The sequence below is a fragment of the Berghia stephanieae genome, chromosome 4 (assembly GCF_034508935.2).
Source record: "Berghia stephanieae isolate SIO BIC M18660-M18661 chromosome 4, UCSD_Bste_1.3, whole genome shotgun sequence".
In the NCBI taxonomy this organism is placed as follows: domain Eukaryota; kingdom Metazoa; phylum Mollusca; class Gastropoda; order Nudibranchia; family Aeolidiidae; genus Berghia; species Berghia stephanieae.
Window position 1 is genome coordinate 14,648,174 of NC_088363.1, and position 18,301 is coordinate 14,666,474.

Below are 18,301 nucleotides of genomic sequence, written 5' to 3' on the forward strand. Positions count from 1 at the left end.
GCCTGGCCGTTAACAGCGTTGTCTTTGTCCGAAAAATTGTAATATCGCCTAACAGGCGTCATGTCTCGTCCTACATGTTAAATGTTGCTGTTGACCAGGGACCCCTTGTAAAGCGCATTGAGCACGTTAAGTGGATATTGCGCTATATAAATGCTCAATTATTATTATGATGATGATGATGATGATGATGATGATGATGATGATAAAAACAATAATAATAATAATAATAATGATGATGATGATGATGATGATGATGATGATGATGATGATGATGATGATGATGATGATGATGATGATGATGATGATGATGATAATAATAATAATAATAATAATAATAATAATTAACAGACAGTGAACGAGAGATGTATTTTTTTATCAAATGCGATTGGCTATAATAACTTGACTGTAACCCGAGGAACTTAAATAATCTCTGGTGTAACAGATGCTACAAGACTGGCTAATCCCGCTGTTCAGTGTTCAGTCTTTTAAAAGGAAAGATAACCCGCTCATTCGTAGTTCGTGTGTAGTGAAAAGTTGGTTCAAGTTTCAATGACCTTGACCTTTAGACAACACGTCATTTTATTCAAGTCATTGATGGGCACTATGCGATATTTTCAACTATCGAGTATTGCCGGCTTCTGAATTTGTTTTCAATACCTTGTTCGATCTTGATTACAGGAATGCGATGGAAGCAAAAGTGATTTCTTGCATTGCTGCCAAATGCGATATTTTTGCATGATTTAAAAAGTATTCCATACACCTCTTAAGTGGTAGTTAATTGTCGAAATCAATAATTTCTGAGTTGACAGAGGATTTCATGTTGTTGTGTTCATAATTTGCATGCATGAAAAGTGAATCTATGGTGATGTGTAATTTATCAAATTGTAGTATGAATTATGGCCAATATTTTCTTGTTATGTGGGTTTAATTTATTATCCTATAAGTTTGTGGAAGGTGCATATATGCAGGTCTGACATCCGAACCCACTTAAGGGCCTGGTTTAACATTGTTTTAATGGACAATATTTTGCGTCTTTTTTTTTTAGATTTCCATTACAACAGTGGACCCATAAGGAATTGGGTTATCAGACCTGCAAATAAGTGCACGTCGATTAAGAAGGTTGGGGTTCAAATTGTATTTGGCTTCCGTAACTTGCTTTATATTTTCAATATCACTTGATAAAGAAAAAAAAACCCTTTGATTTTCCTTGTACATTTCAATCATGGTCACACATTTGCCTTCCTTTTAAACATTAAAATGCCATTCGACCCTCAGTCGCACTGACTTTGTTGATTTACATTTGATGATGAAGGATAAAAACAATGAGAGATTTACATTTAAAGCAACGAACCTATATTCTTACGTATGACATCAGACTCTTTTTCGGTAAAAAAAAAAAGCCCTAACAAATCCAGAATCTATTTGCATCTAGAATGCGCACCCTCTCCCCCACGAAAAGAAAAATAGGTAATATTTTAAAAAATAAATAAATAAATAAATCCAAATAAAAAAAAAACAAAAAAATAAACACACGAGATCCATAACAATTCTACACAAAAATAAGAAAAAAGTCTTTTTATTTATATAATTGTGACCAACCAACTCAAAAGGGTGAAATGTTGGTTTGAATGAGAAATCAAAAAGGGGGTTTAGAGTTAAAACGACCAGAAAGTAGGTTTTTATCATTCTTGAGAAACCATATTCCTTGTCTTCAATAAAACACGTAATCATTACTCAAACTTTTGATCTTGGACTATGATTTAATTTTTGACATCTAGATCACCCCCGACATAATATCATTTTGAGACGATAAGTCATTATTGGTTGTCTAGACCGTCGTGGTCTCATTGTTGTGATGGAAATACTCTCAAACCGACGCAAAATATTGTCCATTATAACAATGTTAACTCAGGCCCAATTTGCCTTAGGTTATCAGACGTGCTCGACTTTGGTGGTAGAAACAACATGGTTGACCGATCAAATTTAATATTCAGGATTGGCTATTGAGTACTTAAAATAAATCAGATGCACAACACTCGATATCGATATGAGTTATCTCCCATCACCATTTAGCCAGCGTAGTGAGAAGTGAAAGAAAGTTCAGTGTCCAGTTACACATCAAAATGGCCGATAACAACAATGAGAGTGTCCCCGGTGTTGAAAGTGGAATGATGATGAGAATCGTATCAGAACTTTTTGGGAGTCCTTTAAATATAGGCCTATTGGCGGTATGTGGCTTTCTAATCTACAAAATAGTTGCCAGCAGAAGATCGTCGGAACCAGTCACCCCAGCAGAACCCGAGCTTCCTCCGTTGAAAAAACAAGATTTCACACTTGAACAGTTGCGAGAATACGATGGGAAAGGAAACGATGGTCGAGTTTTGATTGCTGTCAATGGGACGGTTTATGATGTGACCAAGGGGAAAAAGTTCTATGGACCAAGTAACGTTTATTTTCTAAAATCTTTAAACACATTGGTTTTCAATCTTTTCCTCTTTTGTGCTTAATCACCTTTTTTGTCTTTTTGTAACTTTAACTTTAACAGGGGTCCCGGTCCCGCTGTTTGTTATTGTTTTGTTTATTTCGTTATTTTCTATCGTTGCAGGCTGAAATTCGTATTCACTGTTTGACATAGGACAGGCATGAATGAAACCGTGTTTACCAATTTATTATTATTATAGTAGGGAGTTTAATAGAAATTCTAAATGTACCTCACACACTTGAAACCAATGTCATATGAAAGAGCTGGCAACACAGATTACAAAACAGTTTGAATTTTGTTTCTATCTTGATTAGAAATGTAGTTACGGCAGTTCAAAGTCTGAAATTTCAGACCATTTTTACCCCAAAATTACCATTGCAAAGTTGTGACCGAAATCGCGTGATGTTAATAAAAAATGGTTAAAACAGTCAATATGGAGTTCTTATCATTTATTGTATACCAAAATGTTCGTCTTATCGAGGACAATGCATTTACATTAATAAAGAGGAAGATAAACATTTCAAATTAACACATTATTACATAATATGACGCAAATGTTACATAATCAAAAACTCGGCTAGACGTAAAAAAGAATTTGCTCTATCACTTTTGGATTTATCCCCAATATCTCATGGAAACAATTGCAAATAATTACCCTCTTTTAATTAATACATAGAGAATAAAAATGGGCTTGAGAGTATTTAAATGAAAAGATATAAACATGTTGTGTAATGACATAATGAGTTTATTTTTACCTATGGCAATTTAATTGCATATAAATAAAATGGTAGATTGAAAAAGTTCAAATAAATTGAAACAGATTCCCTATTATAATTAGAAGGAAAGTTCTGGCTTTTAATACTTTAAAAAATTCTGCTGAACCACTTTGGGTTTATTGCTATTACATCATTTGAACTGACAATTAATATAATTTTATTCCCCCCCCCCCCCCCCCCCCCCTTCTCTCTCAATGTATGGGGGTGTCAAAACTAATAGAACTTCTTACCATAATAATTATTAAGGCTAAGGCCTTTAAAATATGGATACAAATGATAAACATACCTAAACATATGGGAAAGAAACTTGATGGCAAAGTATAATAAAATAAAATTAAAGCAATTGGTATTTTTAAAATATCGATATCATTAATATCGAATTTCACAAAGAGAAGAAATATACGAACTTTTAAAACAAAAACTATAAAATTCCTATAAATAAAGTTGGAAAGTATGTATTCAAAATAAAAAGGAAAAGGCTAGCCGTACTTAATGACGGCTAGCCTACCAGTCTAGGCGTACTTAAGTACGTCTAGCCAACCAGTCTAGCCGTACTTAATGACAGCCAGACTGGCAGGCTAGCCGTACTTAATGTCGTGTAGATTGCTTAGTTAGCTGTACTTAAGGATTGGTAGATTATTATTATTATTATTATTATTATTATTATTATTATTATTATTATTATTATTATTATTATTATTATTATTATTATTATTATTATTATTATTATTAATGTGCGGTGACATATTTTGCTTTCGCATGTCTTCACTGCATATTTCGTCAAAACCTTTTTTAACCGGATGTTTTTTCCCCATCACCTGGAATTATTTGGGAAAACTGATCTCCGTGATACCACTCTATTAATCGATGTGTAACCTCAACCTTTTATAGTTTTTGTCTTGATACAATCAATGAGAACTAATCATTTAAAAAATGGCTAAAAACGATAATAAAGAACTGAGTGACGTCAATTTTGTTCTATCTCAAATGGGTAATAGCACTGGTGGTAGGGACTCAGTGGCTGGATAGCACTGGTGGTAGGGGCTCTATGGCTGGATAGCACTGGTGGTAGGGCCTCAAAGGCTAATAGCACTGGTGGTAGGGCCTCAAAGGCCAATAGCGCTGGTGGTAGGGACCCAATGGCACATAGCACTGGTGGTAGGGACTCAGTGGCTAACAGCACTGGTGGTAGGGACTCAATGACTAATAGCACTGGTGGTAGGGCCTCAAAGGCCAATAGCGCTGGTGGTAAGGACTCAATGGTACATAGCACTGGTGGTAGGGACTCAATGACAATGGCTAATAGTAATAATAGTAATAGCGCTGGTGGTAGTGGGAGTGGCTAATAGCACTGGTGGTAGGGACTCACTGGCTCATAGCACTGGTGGTAGGGTCTCTATGGCTGGATAGCACTGGTGGTAGGGACTCAGTGGCTAATAGCACAGGTGGTAGGGTCTCTATGGCTGGATAGCACTAGTGGTAGGGGCTCAATGGCTAATAGCACTGATGGTAGGGACTCAGTGGCTAATTGCACTGGTGGTAGGGACTCAATGGCAAATATGTAGCACTGGTGGAAGGGACTCAACGGCTAATTGCGCTGGTGGTAGGGACTCAATGGCAAATAGCACTGGTGTTAGGGACTCAATGGCTAATTGCGCTGGTGGTAGGGACTCAACAGCTAATAGTAATAATTGTAATAGCGCTGGTGGTAGGGACTCAGTAACTAATTGTACTGGTGGTAGGGGCTCAGTGACCAATAGTGCTGGTGGTAGGGACTCAATGGCAAATAGCACTGGTGGTATAGACTCAATGGCTAATAACACTGGTGGTAGGGACTCAGTGGCTAATAGCGCTGGTGGTAGGGACTTACTGGCTAATAGCACTGGTGGTAGGGACTCAGTGGCTAACTGCACTGGTGATGTGATAGGGAATCAAAGGCTAATAGCACTGGTGGTAGGGACTTACTGGCTAATAACACTGGTGGTAGGGACTCAATGTCTACAAAATCACTGGTGGTAGGGACTCAGTGGCTAATAACACTGGTGGTAGGGACTCAATGTCTACAAAATCACTGGTGGTAGGGACTCAAAGGCTAATAGCACTGATGGTAGGGACTCAATGTCTACAAAATCACTGGTGGTAGGGACTCAGTGGCTAATAACACTGGTTGTAGGGACCCAATGACTACAAAATCACTGGCTAATTGCGCTGGTGGTAGGGACTCAATGTCTACAAAATCACTGGTGGTAGGGACTCAATGTCTACAAAATCACTGGTGGTAGGGACTCAGTGGCTAATAGCACTGATGGTAGGGACTCAATATCTAGGGACTTAGTGGCTAATAGCACTGATGGTAGGGACTCAATATCTACAAAATCACTGGTGGTAGGGACTCAGTGGCTAATAACACTGGTGGTAGGGACCCAATGTCTACAAAATCACTGGTGGTAGGGACTCAATGGCTAATTGCGCTGGTGGTAGGGACTCAATGTCTACAAAATCACTGGTGGTAGGGACTCAGTGGCTAATAACACTGGTGGTAGGGACCCAATGTCTACAAAATCACTGGTGGTAAGGAATCAATGGCTAATTGCGCTGGTGGTAGGGACCCAATGTCTACAAAATCACTGGTGGTAGGGACTCAGTGGCTAATTGCGCTGGTGGTAGGGACTCAGTGCGTAATAGCCCTGATGGTAGGGACTCAGTCTGTAAAAGCACTGGTGGTAGTGGTAGGGATAGTGTGTAATGGAGATCAAAACTAGGCAGTAAAATTATATGTCACCACTGACAGTGAATACAATTATATGAAAAAAAAAATAAAATCCCACAGTGGAATGCACTACAGTCCGCTTAAAACAAACCACCTGAGATAGGAAATATTTCAACTTAAAAGGGGACCTATAGTCAAAAATCCGTTTTTTTATTGCAATGCCAAATATTGGTATTCCCCTGTTGTTTTTAGGTGGTAGGAGGTCTAATTTGATGACGAACACACACCAAAAAAAATTAAATGTGCAGCAATGTGGTCTTATGGTATGACACTTGCTTTCATATTGGAAGGTCATGGGTTCGAGTGATTTCTTGTAAAAGGCTCTTTACTCATTTTCTCACCGTACCGTGGTGTAAAATGAGTACCTGGCCGTTAACAGTGTTGTCTCTGTCCAAAGAATTGTAATATCGCCTAACAGGCGTCATGTCCTGTCCTGTCCAACATGTTAAATGTTGCTGTTGACCAGGGACCCCTTGTAAAGCGCTTTAAGCACATTTAGTGGATATTGCTCTATATAAAAAACTCAATATATTTAAATGTCTTCAATTCCACAGACAATATAGGCTAAATTTAGACCAAACACCAACCCCCCCCCCCCCCCCCCCAAAATGAACTCCTACAGTGATGCACCAAAAACCAACGGATACCTTCCAAATTTACACACAATGAGCAACATCATGATGGATAGGTTTAGCAAGTCTTGAAAAAATTATTTAAAGAATTGTTTTTCGATTACGATTGAAAATATGGCACTCATGAAACGACAGGAAAAAATCCAATTTAAAAATTCAAACTACTAAATTTTAGTTTAGCCCAAAGCCAAATCCATCATGATGCAAAACCCATCATACGAAAGAGTCTGACAAATTTGAAGACGATCTGATGGAAAATAATCCAGATATGAATGTTAGAAAATCAGAAAATGATGCAAAATGGATTTTTTAGAAAAAACATAATCTTTCTTTAATTTGATAAACAAGCTAATTTTGCAGACAACATCCATCAAAATTCCAAAGTATAATCAATATATATGGAACAAGTAAATAGTAGAATTTTGAAAATTGATCAAACTCTGGAAAAAAAAATATAATTGATTCGCTAACCCATACCACTTAGAATTTTTTTTTTTTTTTTGACATTCATTTTAAAAAAATAATTTGGTGGTCAATTATGATTTATAGTTTATCTCATAAACTAATAATGTGATTGATGTTAAACACAAAAAAAAAATCCCCCCCCCCCCCCCCCCCCCCAAAAAAAAAATAAATCTTTAATATATTTTTTTTTACATTTTAAAGGGGCACCCTATAGGCTAAAATTAGATGTAAAACCCTAAAACTAAAATTTCTAACATAGATGAACCAAAAATCAGCGTATAAATTTCTTTCAAAATTACACACAATGTATATTACATAAATAACGAGATAATGATGGAAGAGTTTACCATTGGTCTTGAAAAGAAATTCTTTAGAATATTTTTTTTAATTCGACTGAAATTGTGGCGCTGATCGACAGGAAAAAATCAATTTTTAAAATTAAAAAATCTTACATATTTAAATTTCCCCCAAAATACTTCCATCATGATGCAAAACACACAAAAAAGATTCTGAATATATTTGAAAACAATCTAAAGGAAAATGACATGTATGATTGTATGAAAATCAGAAAATGACATAAAACGGAAATTTGAGAAAGCACTAATTCGACATAAGCTGATCCATAAAATTTTCAAAATAATGAGCGTCATAGGACAAGAGATAACGAAAATTGAGTAGATTGATCTGTCTAAAAAATGTATAAATGATTCGCTAACCCATTCCCTCGAGAAAAAAATGCTGAAAAATTAAAATATTTCCGTACTCTTTCATTTTATGGTCAGAGTTGATTTATACCTTACGAATTCATCATTGTAATCAGAAAAACTAATTATTTACCAGATTACTTATCAGATGATTCCTTGATATATTAAAAATTCTCGAAATATGATTTCGCAAAATATGATATGACGTACTACCCTCATTTTTCAATTTCTAAAATAGGCTACTGCTTGTGAGATAAGTATGTAATCAACTTGAACTGCAAAATCAAATCTATTTTAGACAAGAAAACAGCTGAATGGTGATAATATATCTAGCTCAAAATAAAAAGCAATAATTTTCTTTCGCAAACTCATAGGAGAAAAATGTTCTTTCGCCTCCAGGAAAAAAGTCAACACGACTTGTTTGCGACTGTTTTTTCTGTAGTTCCACAAAGAGGGTTGATCTTGTTCTGGTTTGAAAAATGGAAATAAAAGAGACTTTTCATTAGCAATTTTAGACATGGCTATAAAATTAAAATCATTGTCATAAAATGAATTTATCATTCACATACCAATTTTTTTAAAACTGGTCATCGTTCTCACCAACACAGTTGAAATTTCATTGGTTTTACATCCACAGGCCAAAACTCTTGGCAACAAACTCTATTAAGTTCATAAATGCAGTAGTAACTCAATTCAAATAATCCTTTGTCAATTACATTAAGAAAAATGAGCATTTACACCCGAGCATGCAAATCTCAAACTTGGTACAATGCCCAGTTTTAAACCCTCTATTACATTAGTATTGGCAAAACGAAAATCTCAAACAAACTGGACATTCCCTTGTGGTCCATTGAATTTTTTTTTCGCGAATTGTGTTGAACTGGCCGAGAAAAGGAAATTGAATAGTCTCACTATCGACTCTCGACAGAGTTCATAATAACGGAGAGTTATAATCATATGAATTTTATCAAGACCACCCACATTTTCATTTACGTCCATAAAATCCTCAAATTTGGAAAACTCGAAAATCTCGAACAAATAGGCGTGGTCCCAACTTGTTCGAAATTTCCGTGCTCGAGTGTACTTTACTGATCACCAATAAAAATGTAAGGATGCTATGAAGATTTGAAAACAATACTAACCAGTTTCAAAAAGTGCTTGCAGATACTCTGCTCTGCTGGCACAGATGATGGTTTGCTGATTGATAAGATTGCCACAACACATCTTGAGCCAGCTATCTTTCTTGATTGTATTGTCAGGACACCAGTACGGTCAACTGAATTCTTTCCTGTTGGCTGTCGATGAAAAAAAAATTAATTAAATTCACTGCAGTGAAAATGGCACATACCAATGCCATTGCTTAAGTTAATAATTATAAATAATAATAATAATAATAATAATAATAATAATAATAATAATAATAATAATAATAATAATAACAAAATAAATTGAAAAAAAAGTAATATTAATATTAATAATGATAATAATATCGTTTTTCATTATTTGACAATACTGTATATCTACAGACTATGTGACACATTGTCATTATCAATATCATCTTCATGAGGCATTTCACTCCAACTCCAAAGTCCTAAAAATCGGGTCACAGCCACTAATTAGCTTAGTGCTGGAATGACAAAAACTGGACGTTTCCTACCAATTACCAACTCCCACAATTTTAGAGTTACTGCCTCCCCTCCCCCCCCCCCCCCCCCCCCCCCCCCCCCCCCAACCAACGTGCTCGGCAATTTGCAGTAACAATTTATACTTCTGGCGAGTGGATCACAATTTGAGTTCCACTACCACTGCTGCTGCTCACTAAACTGCCCACCAGTCACTAGCCCAGTTGTTACATTTACAGAGTTACACCAGTACTCTAGAAATAAACTCAACGAAGGATTAATCCATCATATAAAGATCACATTGGAATGCAGAACACAAGACACACGCGCCAGTCAGTAAGGCGTGTTGATATTACAAAACAATTACATTCTCATTCATTCATATTATATCTCATCATAAATATCGCCACCGCTCGAATACTTTTTACACTGTCCTAGTCCTAGCCTTGACTGATAATTTTTTTTAAAAGAAAAGAAGAAAAGACAAATTCTTACCTTTACAGAATCCTGACGAATAAAGATGGTGTCAGTCTCAGTCTGCAACTGCTTAACTGCATTTTGGCAATTGTTGATAAGATGAAAAATTGTCACCAATAGCGATGGCCATTATTGAAATTGATGATGCTCGTAAATCGGGAGAAAACAATCATGGCTTCGCGGTTGGCGCCACGGCCCACCACGGTCGACTTACCGGATGTGACCTTTGACACGACCAGGGTCAAGGCCCCAGAATAAGTACGGCTAGACTCCTGTGCCCCCCGTACTTAATGACGTCTAGCCTGCCAGTCTACCCGTCCTTAAGTACGGCTAGCCACTTCGAAATAAAAACATAGTAAATAATAGTACTGAAAATATTATGGACTAAATTTAACATAATACATAACTAAATTTAAAATATCGATATGAATATCGATATCGCCCGGCAGCCATGATGAGAAGATAATGTAAACAAGGCATTTCGTTAAAATGTATCTGCGCATCGATATAGAGCCCTGAAATTTGGCATGAATAAAGTTTAGATGTTATTCTAAAAACAAGCGTTTAAATTTTAAAAACACACGCGGTAAATAAAAAATAAATGCATTTGAAAATTGTCAAATTTTAACTTCATATAACTTCTGGAATTATTAATGGATTTTTCCTTAATTGGCACCATTTAAAAGGAAATTGAAAGACGAAAATAATGATACCAAAATATCTGCGATATTCCTCTTTATAACGAAGTTATGCATCTTTAATTGAACCCCCCAAAACGCGAACGGCAATTTACAGTCACAACTTTTCTATGGGCAAGTTGGGTCAAAATTTGACTGCCACTGCTGCTGCTCACTAAACTGCCTAATTATAGGCCACCTCTATTCGCAGTAGTACTGGGAATAGTAGATCGCGTTCGTATTCGTTATTCACAGTAGTACTGCAAATCATATATATCATTCATTTCAGTTTCAGTTATTAGTAATACTGCAAATGCGAGTTCGTTCTGTATTTGCAGTAGTAACCTACGAGCTTAGACTTAGAGCTTTATTGTATAAGTGATTGGGCGCAAAACTACATAATTATTTTATTTTTAATTTTTTTAAAATTATTATTTTATTTTATTTTTTTCGTTGAGGATGACGATGTGTCCGTTGTTGTGTAGTGATGTTGATGTGGTGGTGGTGATGATTTAGTAGCAGTAGTGATGATGACTATATAAGGATAATGATGATTATGTAAGGAAGTGTCAATTGCCAAGGAGTGAGTCCTTGGTAGTTGACGGTTCATCAACTGCCAAGGAGTCAAATTGGAACTCTTCAGCTGCATGTGGTGATTTCAGTCGAGCCTCGATTTGCGCGCATACGAATCTCGAATCACATCACTTTCTACTTTCTTCCATGCCATTCACTCATTCCTTGTCAATCGTTGTGGAAAGGATCGAGTCAAAACTTGTTGGCATTTGTTTTTAATTTTTATGTCTTTTCACGAATTCCAAGACAAGTTAAAATAATATCAAAATCAAAACAAAAATTGCTGTTGATTTCGGATTCAGCAAAAAAAAAAAAACAAACCCAGAAGAATGAACTGGCAAATCCCTGTCAAGTCCTAGATTAAAAAAAAAAAAAAAAAAAAAAAGTAAGATTTCCTTTTTTTAAAGGAAATATACTGCACATCGTCTTAATGAGGAACAATTAACGTAAAACATTTGTGCAACAAGATAAATCCGTGGCAGTTAATTCTAAATAGTTGACGATTTACCAACTGGCAAGGTCCGTGACAAAAAGAGGAAATATGAGAGAGAGAGAGGAGGAAATGACAGAGAAATACACACATAAAGGGAGGGAAAAGAGAAAATGACAGACAGAAAGAGAGATAGTGTGTGAGAGAGAAAAAAAGAGAAAATGACAGAGAGAGAGAGAGAGAGTAAAAGAGAGTATTAATTAATATTAATAACATCACTATGTGGCAATACATCACTTCGTGACACTAAAGGTACTCCGTGGCAGTTAAAAGTACACATGCGTAGTTGATGAACTGACACGGTCCTTGGCAATTGACGATTTGACAATTGTCAAGGTCCTTGGCAATTGACGCTACCATTATGTAATGGTGGTGGCGGTTGCTGGAGGTTTGATAATGATGTGGTCGCTGTGGTTGTGGTAGTAATGATGTTGATATGATGGTTGTAGTTGTAGTAGTGGCGATGGTGATGAGGAGGATGATGATGTAAAGGTGATTGCTATAGTTTTTATAACAACATGGAGGTTGATGTGGTAGTAATGATGATGTGGTGGCTGTAGTAGTACTAGTAGTAGAGGTAGTTTCTTGATGATAACTTCTATTATTTAGACCTGTACATTCTCAGTCAATTAACTGAAATCAGTCAATTCGTCAAATTCAAATATTTTTAAAAAGGGAAGAAAGAAATGAATAAAGAAAGAATTCATGAATCGTAGTCGATTGACTTTAAAGTTAACTAGGAATGTTCCACAGCTCCACGCTCCGTTTATGTTAATGATGGATATATAATTCCAAGGCTAAGCGACGCTTCTTAGAATTGCCGTGTATTTTCACACAGCCTTCGTGAAATTATTTTTTCACTTTCGAAACCTGTCGTAGCCAATTTTAACTGAGCCGCCAAGCGATAAATTTCACTGTTTCGTCTAAGCCAAAATTGACCACATTTACTTGAAGGACAGGAAAAATATGAGAAAGAAAAATTCGAAACACCGGAAGTTCGTTATGTAGACACCTTCAAATCGAAAGTTAAATGATTGCTACAAGCACATCTCGATTACCTCATGTTGTAAACAAACTGGTTGACCGTTTCTAAGTTTCTTCACTGATTGTGTACCTAATTATAAGGAACAATGGTAAGTAGCCTAATTAATTCCCTCGCAATTTAGTCTTCTGCCATTGCTTTGCTCAAGTGAGCTTGCTGTTTACCTTTCATTTTGATTCTTTGGATTTTACGGCTACGACGAATTACGAAGAGTTTCAGTTTCAGTCAATTTTTATAGAGCTCATTTACAGGTCTATATTATTTACAGGATGAGGTATATGAGTGATGAGCAACAGTGAGTGTGTGAGAGAGAGAGAGAGAGAGAGAAATCACTATTTGCAGTACTACTGTGAATAAGCACTTCGTTTATAATAAGTTGCTTTTCTTTTCTAATACACCCTTGTTAACCAGTAAATTTTGACCAATCAAATCACGGGATTTGACACACCTCCACACATGCTGGGACAAACATAGTTGGTTGTTTATAGAGAGTATGAAGTTGATGTCACTTAGGTCTTTGTTATTGCTTTTTGCCATCCGCGTTTATGAGTAATTCTCACTTAACTGTATTAACCAGACCATAAATGTTCAATGTTACACATAGATTTGTATGTTTGTCCGTTATACTTCCGGATGACTATGCTGTAGGCTTCTTAGCCAAGCACATACTATCTATAAACAATAACGTGAATGAAATCTACCTCTCGCTGATCATTGTTATTGTTTTTATACCGCCAAATGGGTGACTAGTTATCACACGATTTTCTCAATCATATTCTAAACGTTTGAATATCTCAGACAGTAGAGCCACGCTCACCACGGCCAAGCGGAGTTGTACCAGTAAGATCGCGGATTCGATCCCCAATCCCCGCCACATAATGTTTATTCTCTATTGTCTTCTGGCACTTTCCCACTCACTTCATTTCTTGTTATCATCAACGTAAGTGACCGCTCCACTCACTTTTCTGAATTAGTCGATGCATTAGCATCACATATGCAGTTCGTGTAACTTACATTTACCATGCTATTTTTTTCCTTTTTTTTTTTTTCAGATGGACCTTATGGATTGTTTGCTGGTCATGATGCATCAAGAGCTCTAGCTACTTTTTCACTTGGTGAAGATGCTTTGAAAAATGATTATGATGATCTCAGTGACCTTAATAGCCTTCAGATGGATAGTGTTAGAGAGTGGGAGATGCAATTTAATGGTAATATATGTTTCCTTAATGTTATTTTATGTTTTTTTGTTTTTTTTTATCCTGTAGGCTTGAAATACTTGAATTTTCTTGATGATAAATCTATTTCTTTGTCATTATTGGCATCTGCCAAGGATCACGTTGGACAGTCTTTGGTTTTATTTCCTTGTGGGGATAATGCTCAGCTGTGTGATCTAGCGGTATAGCACTCAGCCTGTGATTTGTAGGTTTCCTCAAGTAAAGCTGTGAGCAGTGCAAAGTTGAGTCTTTACAATAGCTCTTAACTCTTTTTTTCTCCCCATAATCATATGTGAAATGAGTACAAAGCTGTGTCACTTAGTTACTTAAGAAAGAAAAAACAGGGATGAATTTAATTTTTTTTTAAGGGGGGAAGGGGCAGAGAATGATCACTACAGAAGTTAGAGTTGTGAAATAAAATCTAAGCATCAACACTTCACAAAGAATGTACCACATGTGATTCATGTTGATGATTAGTATGTGTCTTGAAAAGAAAAAAAAAGAAGAGACACATTTCACAAAATAGAAGTGTATTGCTACTGACTGTTTTATTTTTGCGCATCATGCAATGAATATGATTAAAACTGTACCTTTTTTTTTTTTTTTTTTTTTTTTTTGTTGTTGTTGCAAGTTTTAAGTTTTAGTAATAAGAATGTGATTTTTCATAATATGTATATATGCTGAGTTGAGGGCAACATTCAATTCCTTCAAAAATTTTTATTTCTGCATTCCTCTCAGTTTTTTTTTTTTTTTTTGCTTTTTTAATTGAAGTTTTTAAAAAAAAGTTAAAGTTTTGCAAAGCATTCATTTTTATCAATCTCCTTATTCTCTTTCACAGAGAAGTATATCAAGGTTGGCAAACTGTTGAAGCCAGGGGAGAAACCAACAGATTATTCAGATACAGAAGATGAGGGAGATAAATCTGAGGGAGCTAAGAAGACAGAGTAATCTATCTGATTTTATTCTAGATTATAAAACTATTCTTATTACCTTGGAATGTGCGGTTGCTGGCTGATTGTACTGGAGTGTTTTGAATATTCAGCTTTTGGAAGACTTTTGACGTTCTTATGGCCCGCTCAAATATTTTGTAAAGCTGTTGGTTTGCTTTCCATCGAAGAAGTATTTTGGTAATTTGGTACCATGCACCAGAGTGATGGATTGTAATGATTTAGTTTCATAGCTAATGGGGGGGAAATTATATATATATATATATATATATATATATTATATATATATATATATATATATATATATATATATATATATATATATATATTATTATTTAAAATATTTACCACAATGTTTGAGACAGTCTACATTAATGTTTCAGGCTTAATTTGCCATCGTCAGGACTGAGTTGTTTTGTTGACTGTTGTTGTTTCTTGAAGTGGTTCCAGTTTAAAGGTGCTTAACAAGAATTTACGCCGATGGGGACACCTTCCGTAGATCTCACTTTTCATGTTGAGTGTGGCTTCATGAGGTTGTTTGGTTATAGTATATTTTTCTTCCAGGCATAAGCTACATTGTTTTGATGTTGGTGTGTATCCTGTTGCTTTAGATAAAATTTTCCATGAAATGTTGTGGTCTATTTTGTTGTCTTTTAATTTCCAAATATGTTCGCTGAGTTTTGTGGATGTTTCTCAGCGAACATATTTGGAAATTAAAAGACAACAAAATAGACCACAACATTTCATGGAAAAGTTTATCTAAAGCAACAGGATACACACCAACATCAAAACAATGTAGCTTATGCCTGGAAGAAAAATATACTATAATCAAACAACCTCATGAAGCCACACTCAACATGAAAAGTGAGATCTACGGAAGGTGTCCCCATCGGCGTAAATTCTTGTTAACCAACTTTAAACCGGAACCACTTCAAGAAACAACAACAGTCAACAAAACAACTCAGTCCTGACGATGGCAAATTAAGCCTGAAACATTAATGTAGACTGTCTCAAACATTGTGGTAAATATTTTAAATAATAATAAATCGCTCCATTACTGCATGTCGAGCACTTTTCGAACCATATTTGTATCAAACACAATTCTATATATATATATATATATATAATCATGCTGAATATACGGAATACAACAATATAATAGTCTTGGGTTATTAGTATGTAATGGGAGTATTTAAAGAATATTGCTTGTTTTGTCTATAATGTAATTAGTCCAGGATTGAAAGAAGTATTTTTAAGAAAACAAAAAAATCAACAAAAAAAAAACAAAGGAAATGACTGCTGTTTGTGTGTTGTGGAATTCATCAAATGATCTTAATTCTCTCGAGTTCACCCTCATTGAAAAGCAAACAAATCCTAATTGAAAATTGGACAAATTTGTTTGATTTTCCATGATTGTGAACTCAAGAGAGTTAAGACTTCACAGCTACTGACGTTTATTTTTTTGTTGTTTTTTAACCCATTACCTTTTACTGTAATGAATCGATGATTTGTCTGGGGTCTTTCAGATATTGTTTTGAATGACTAGCCATGGTAGTACTGATTGTGAATGAAATGAAAGTGGGAGGATGACTGTGGAATCACTTGCCATTGATTGACATTTTCAGAAATACATCGGGCGATTTGAATACATTTTTGTTATTGTTGTCACTACAGAAATCTGCTCCATCATGTTCTTATTTCTTCTATTGATGATTTGTTCATCGCACAGAAATTTGTGTGTGCAAAAGCGAAAAAGAAAGTAAGAAAAGAGAGAGAGAGAGTGATGAGAGAGTATGTGCATATCAGTATGTTCATAACCACTGTTACAGAAATAGTTCCTGATGGCACAGATTTCTGGAGATTTATTTAAACTGAGCCCATCAAAATCATGGTTTATGGTCTCGTTGACATATTTTCATTAGTTTGTACCTTTTTTTGATTCTTTATTCATTATTTATCGCTTGGTTTATAATTATTTTTGCTTTAAGTTATATAGGTGGTTTATTCCCATTCTTGTAGTAATTTTTTTTGATCTAGAGAACTCTGAATTTTGATGACTGAAGCTAAAGAGCAGTTGGTGTAATCAGAGAAGTCTTTTCTCATTTTGAGGTTTATGTGGCAAACTTTTGAGTAATCAGTGATTTCTGTTTGGTGCTGCAGCTAAATATTAAGTGCTATCAGAATTTGAGTGTTGTCAACATATGGTTTTATATCCTTCACGTGGCAGATATGTCTGATCAGATCATGATCAAGTAAATTAGAGATAAAGTTTTAATTTAAGGGGTGCATGTTGAGAGACTAATTGAATATTTCGGTGACCAGATCAATAAAATGCATCTGAGATGCATCAAAATATTGAAATCATTATTTTAGGCCCCTTAAAATGCAAATTTAAATGCCATAAAAAGAGTATTTCTGACCTTTTGGACAAGTACTTTATCTTTTTTATAAAGTGACGATTTCTATTTATTTATGTTTTTTTATGATTTTAGAAGAAGTGTATGTATGTTATTCAGGGATCCCGATAGCTCAGTTGGTAGAGCACTCGATTTACACACAAAGGGACTGGGATCATCCTGGGTGCAGTCGAGATTTTTTTCTGATCCCCCTTTCCACCCAGCAGTGCTTGGGTAGCTGGGTCTTTTAGATCTGGTGGAAAGGATGTTGCAATAAGACTAGCGTCTTATCCAAAGGATAGCAAGCAATTGCTATTGTCCATTTTACGCTATACAAGCCTAATGGCTCTGAAGGACTACTATGTATGTTATTCAAATTCGATAAATATTTATTTGTTATTGGAATAGCTATATCACAATGAAAATGCTGCTTGATTATATCATACCATGGTGATATGTATGAATGATATCATTTTTTAACGTAATCTGAACAATTTTGTTGTGAATGATTGTTTAAACGTTAGCGAGTTGCTTCAAAAAAGATTGAATAAATATAACTAATAGGTGAATAAAAACACAAAAAATACTGATAGCAATTTATTTGTTATCATTTAAATATATATCTTTTTTTTAGGTTATTCTATGTGGATGAACACAAACGCGACGACGATCTGGTAGTCAAGTTTGTCGTTTGTAATGATTTTTGTAAGGCATTATACTGTTTGTTGGAGCAACCCTAAATGGGCATTGTTATCATGACTTTCAAGTTGCACGACGCTGAAAGCTTTAAATCAGGATACTGTTATTGACTTTGTTGTTGAAAAATGAATTATATGAACATTTATTGTGTAAATGCTATGATTTATATTATATATTTGACAGCCATGCTTCCAGGATTGAGAATTGTGAAATGCTTATTGTATTGTTTGCAGTATTAGAACTTTTTCTTGTCTGGGTTTCATTTCGATTCTTGATAATATACTGTGACTCAGATGTCCCAGATAGTAACTCGATGTATGTCGGCGGGTCATTCT

At 35.3% G+C, this 18,301-nt stretch overlaps 1 protein-coding gene and 1 long non-coding RNA gene across 2 annotated transcripts; one reads left to right on the forward strand and one right to left on the reverse strand.

Moving 5' to 3' along the window:
- Positions 1-2,073: 2,073 nt before the first annotated feature.
- Positions 2,074-15,095, forward strand: LOC144970067 (membrane-associated progesterone receptor component 1-like). The gene is made up of 3 exons (XM_078909269.1): positions 2,074-2,442; positions 13,763-13,918; positions 14,763-15,095. The coding sequence occupies exons 1-3, from the start codon at positions 2,124-2,126 to the stop codon at positions 14,870-14,872; spliced, it is 585 nt and encodes a 194-aa protein (XP_078765395.1). The 5' UTR covers positions 2,074-2,123; the 3' UTR covers positions 14,873-15,095.
- LOC144970066 (uncharacterized) lies at positions 7,243-10,131 on the reverse strand. The gene is made up of 3 exons (XR_013644901.1): positions 9,947-10,131; positions 8,972-9,124; positions 7,243-8,296 (listed from the first exon to the last, which is right to left on the reverse strand). It is a non-coding gene; the product is annotated as an uncharacterized LOC144970066 (long non-coding RNA).
- Positions 15,096-18,301: the final 3,206 nt, after the last annotated feature.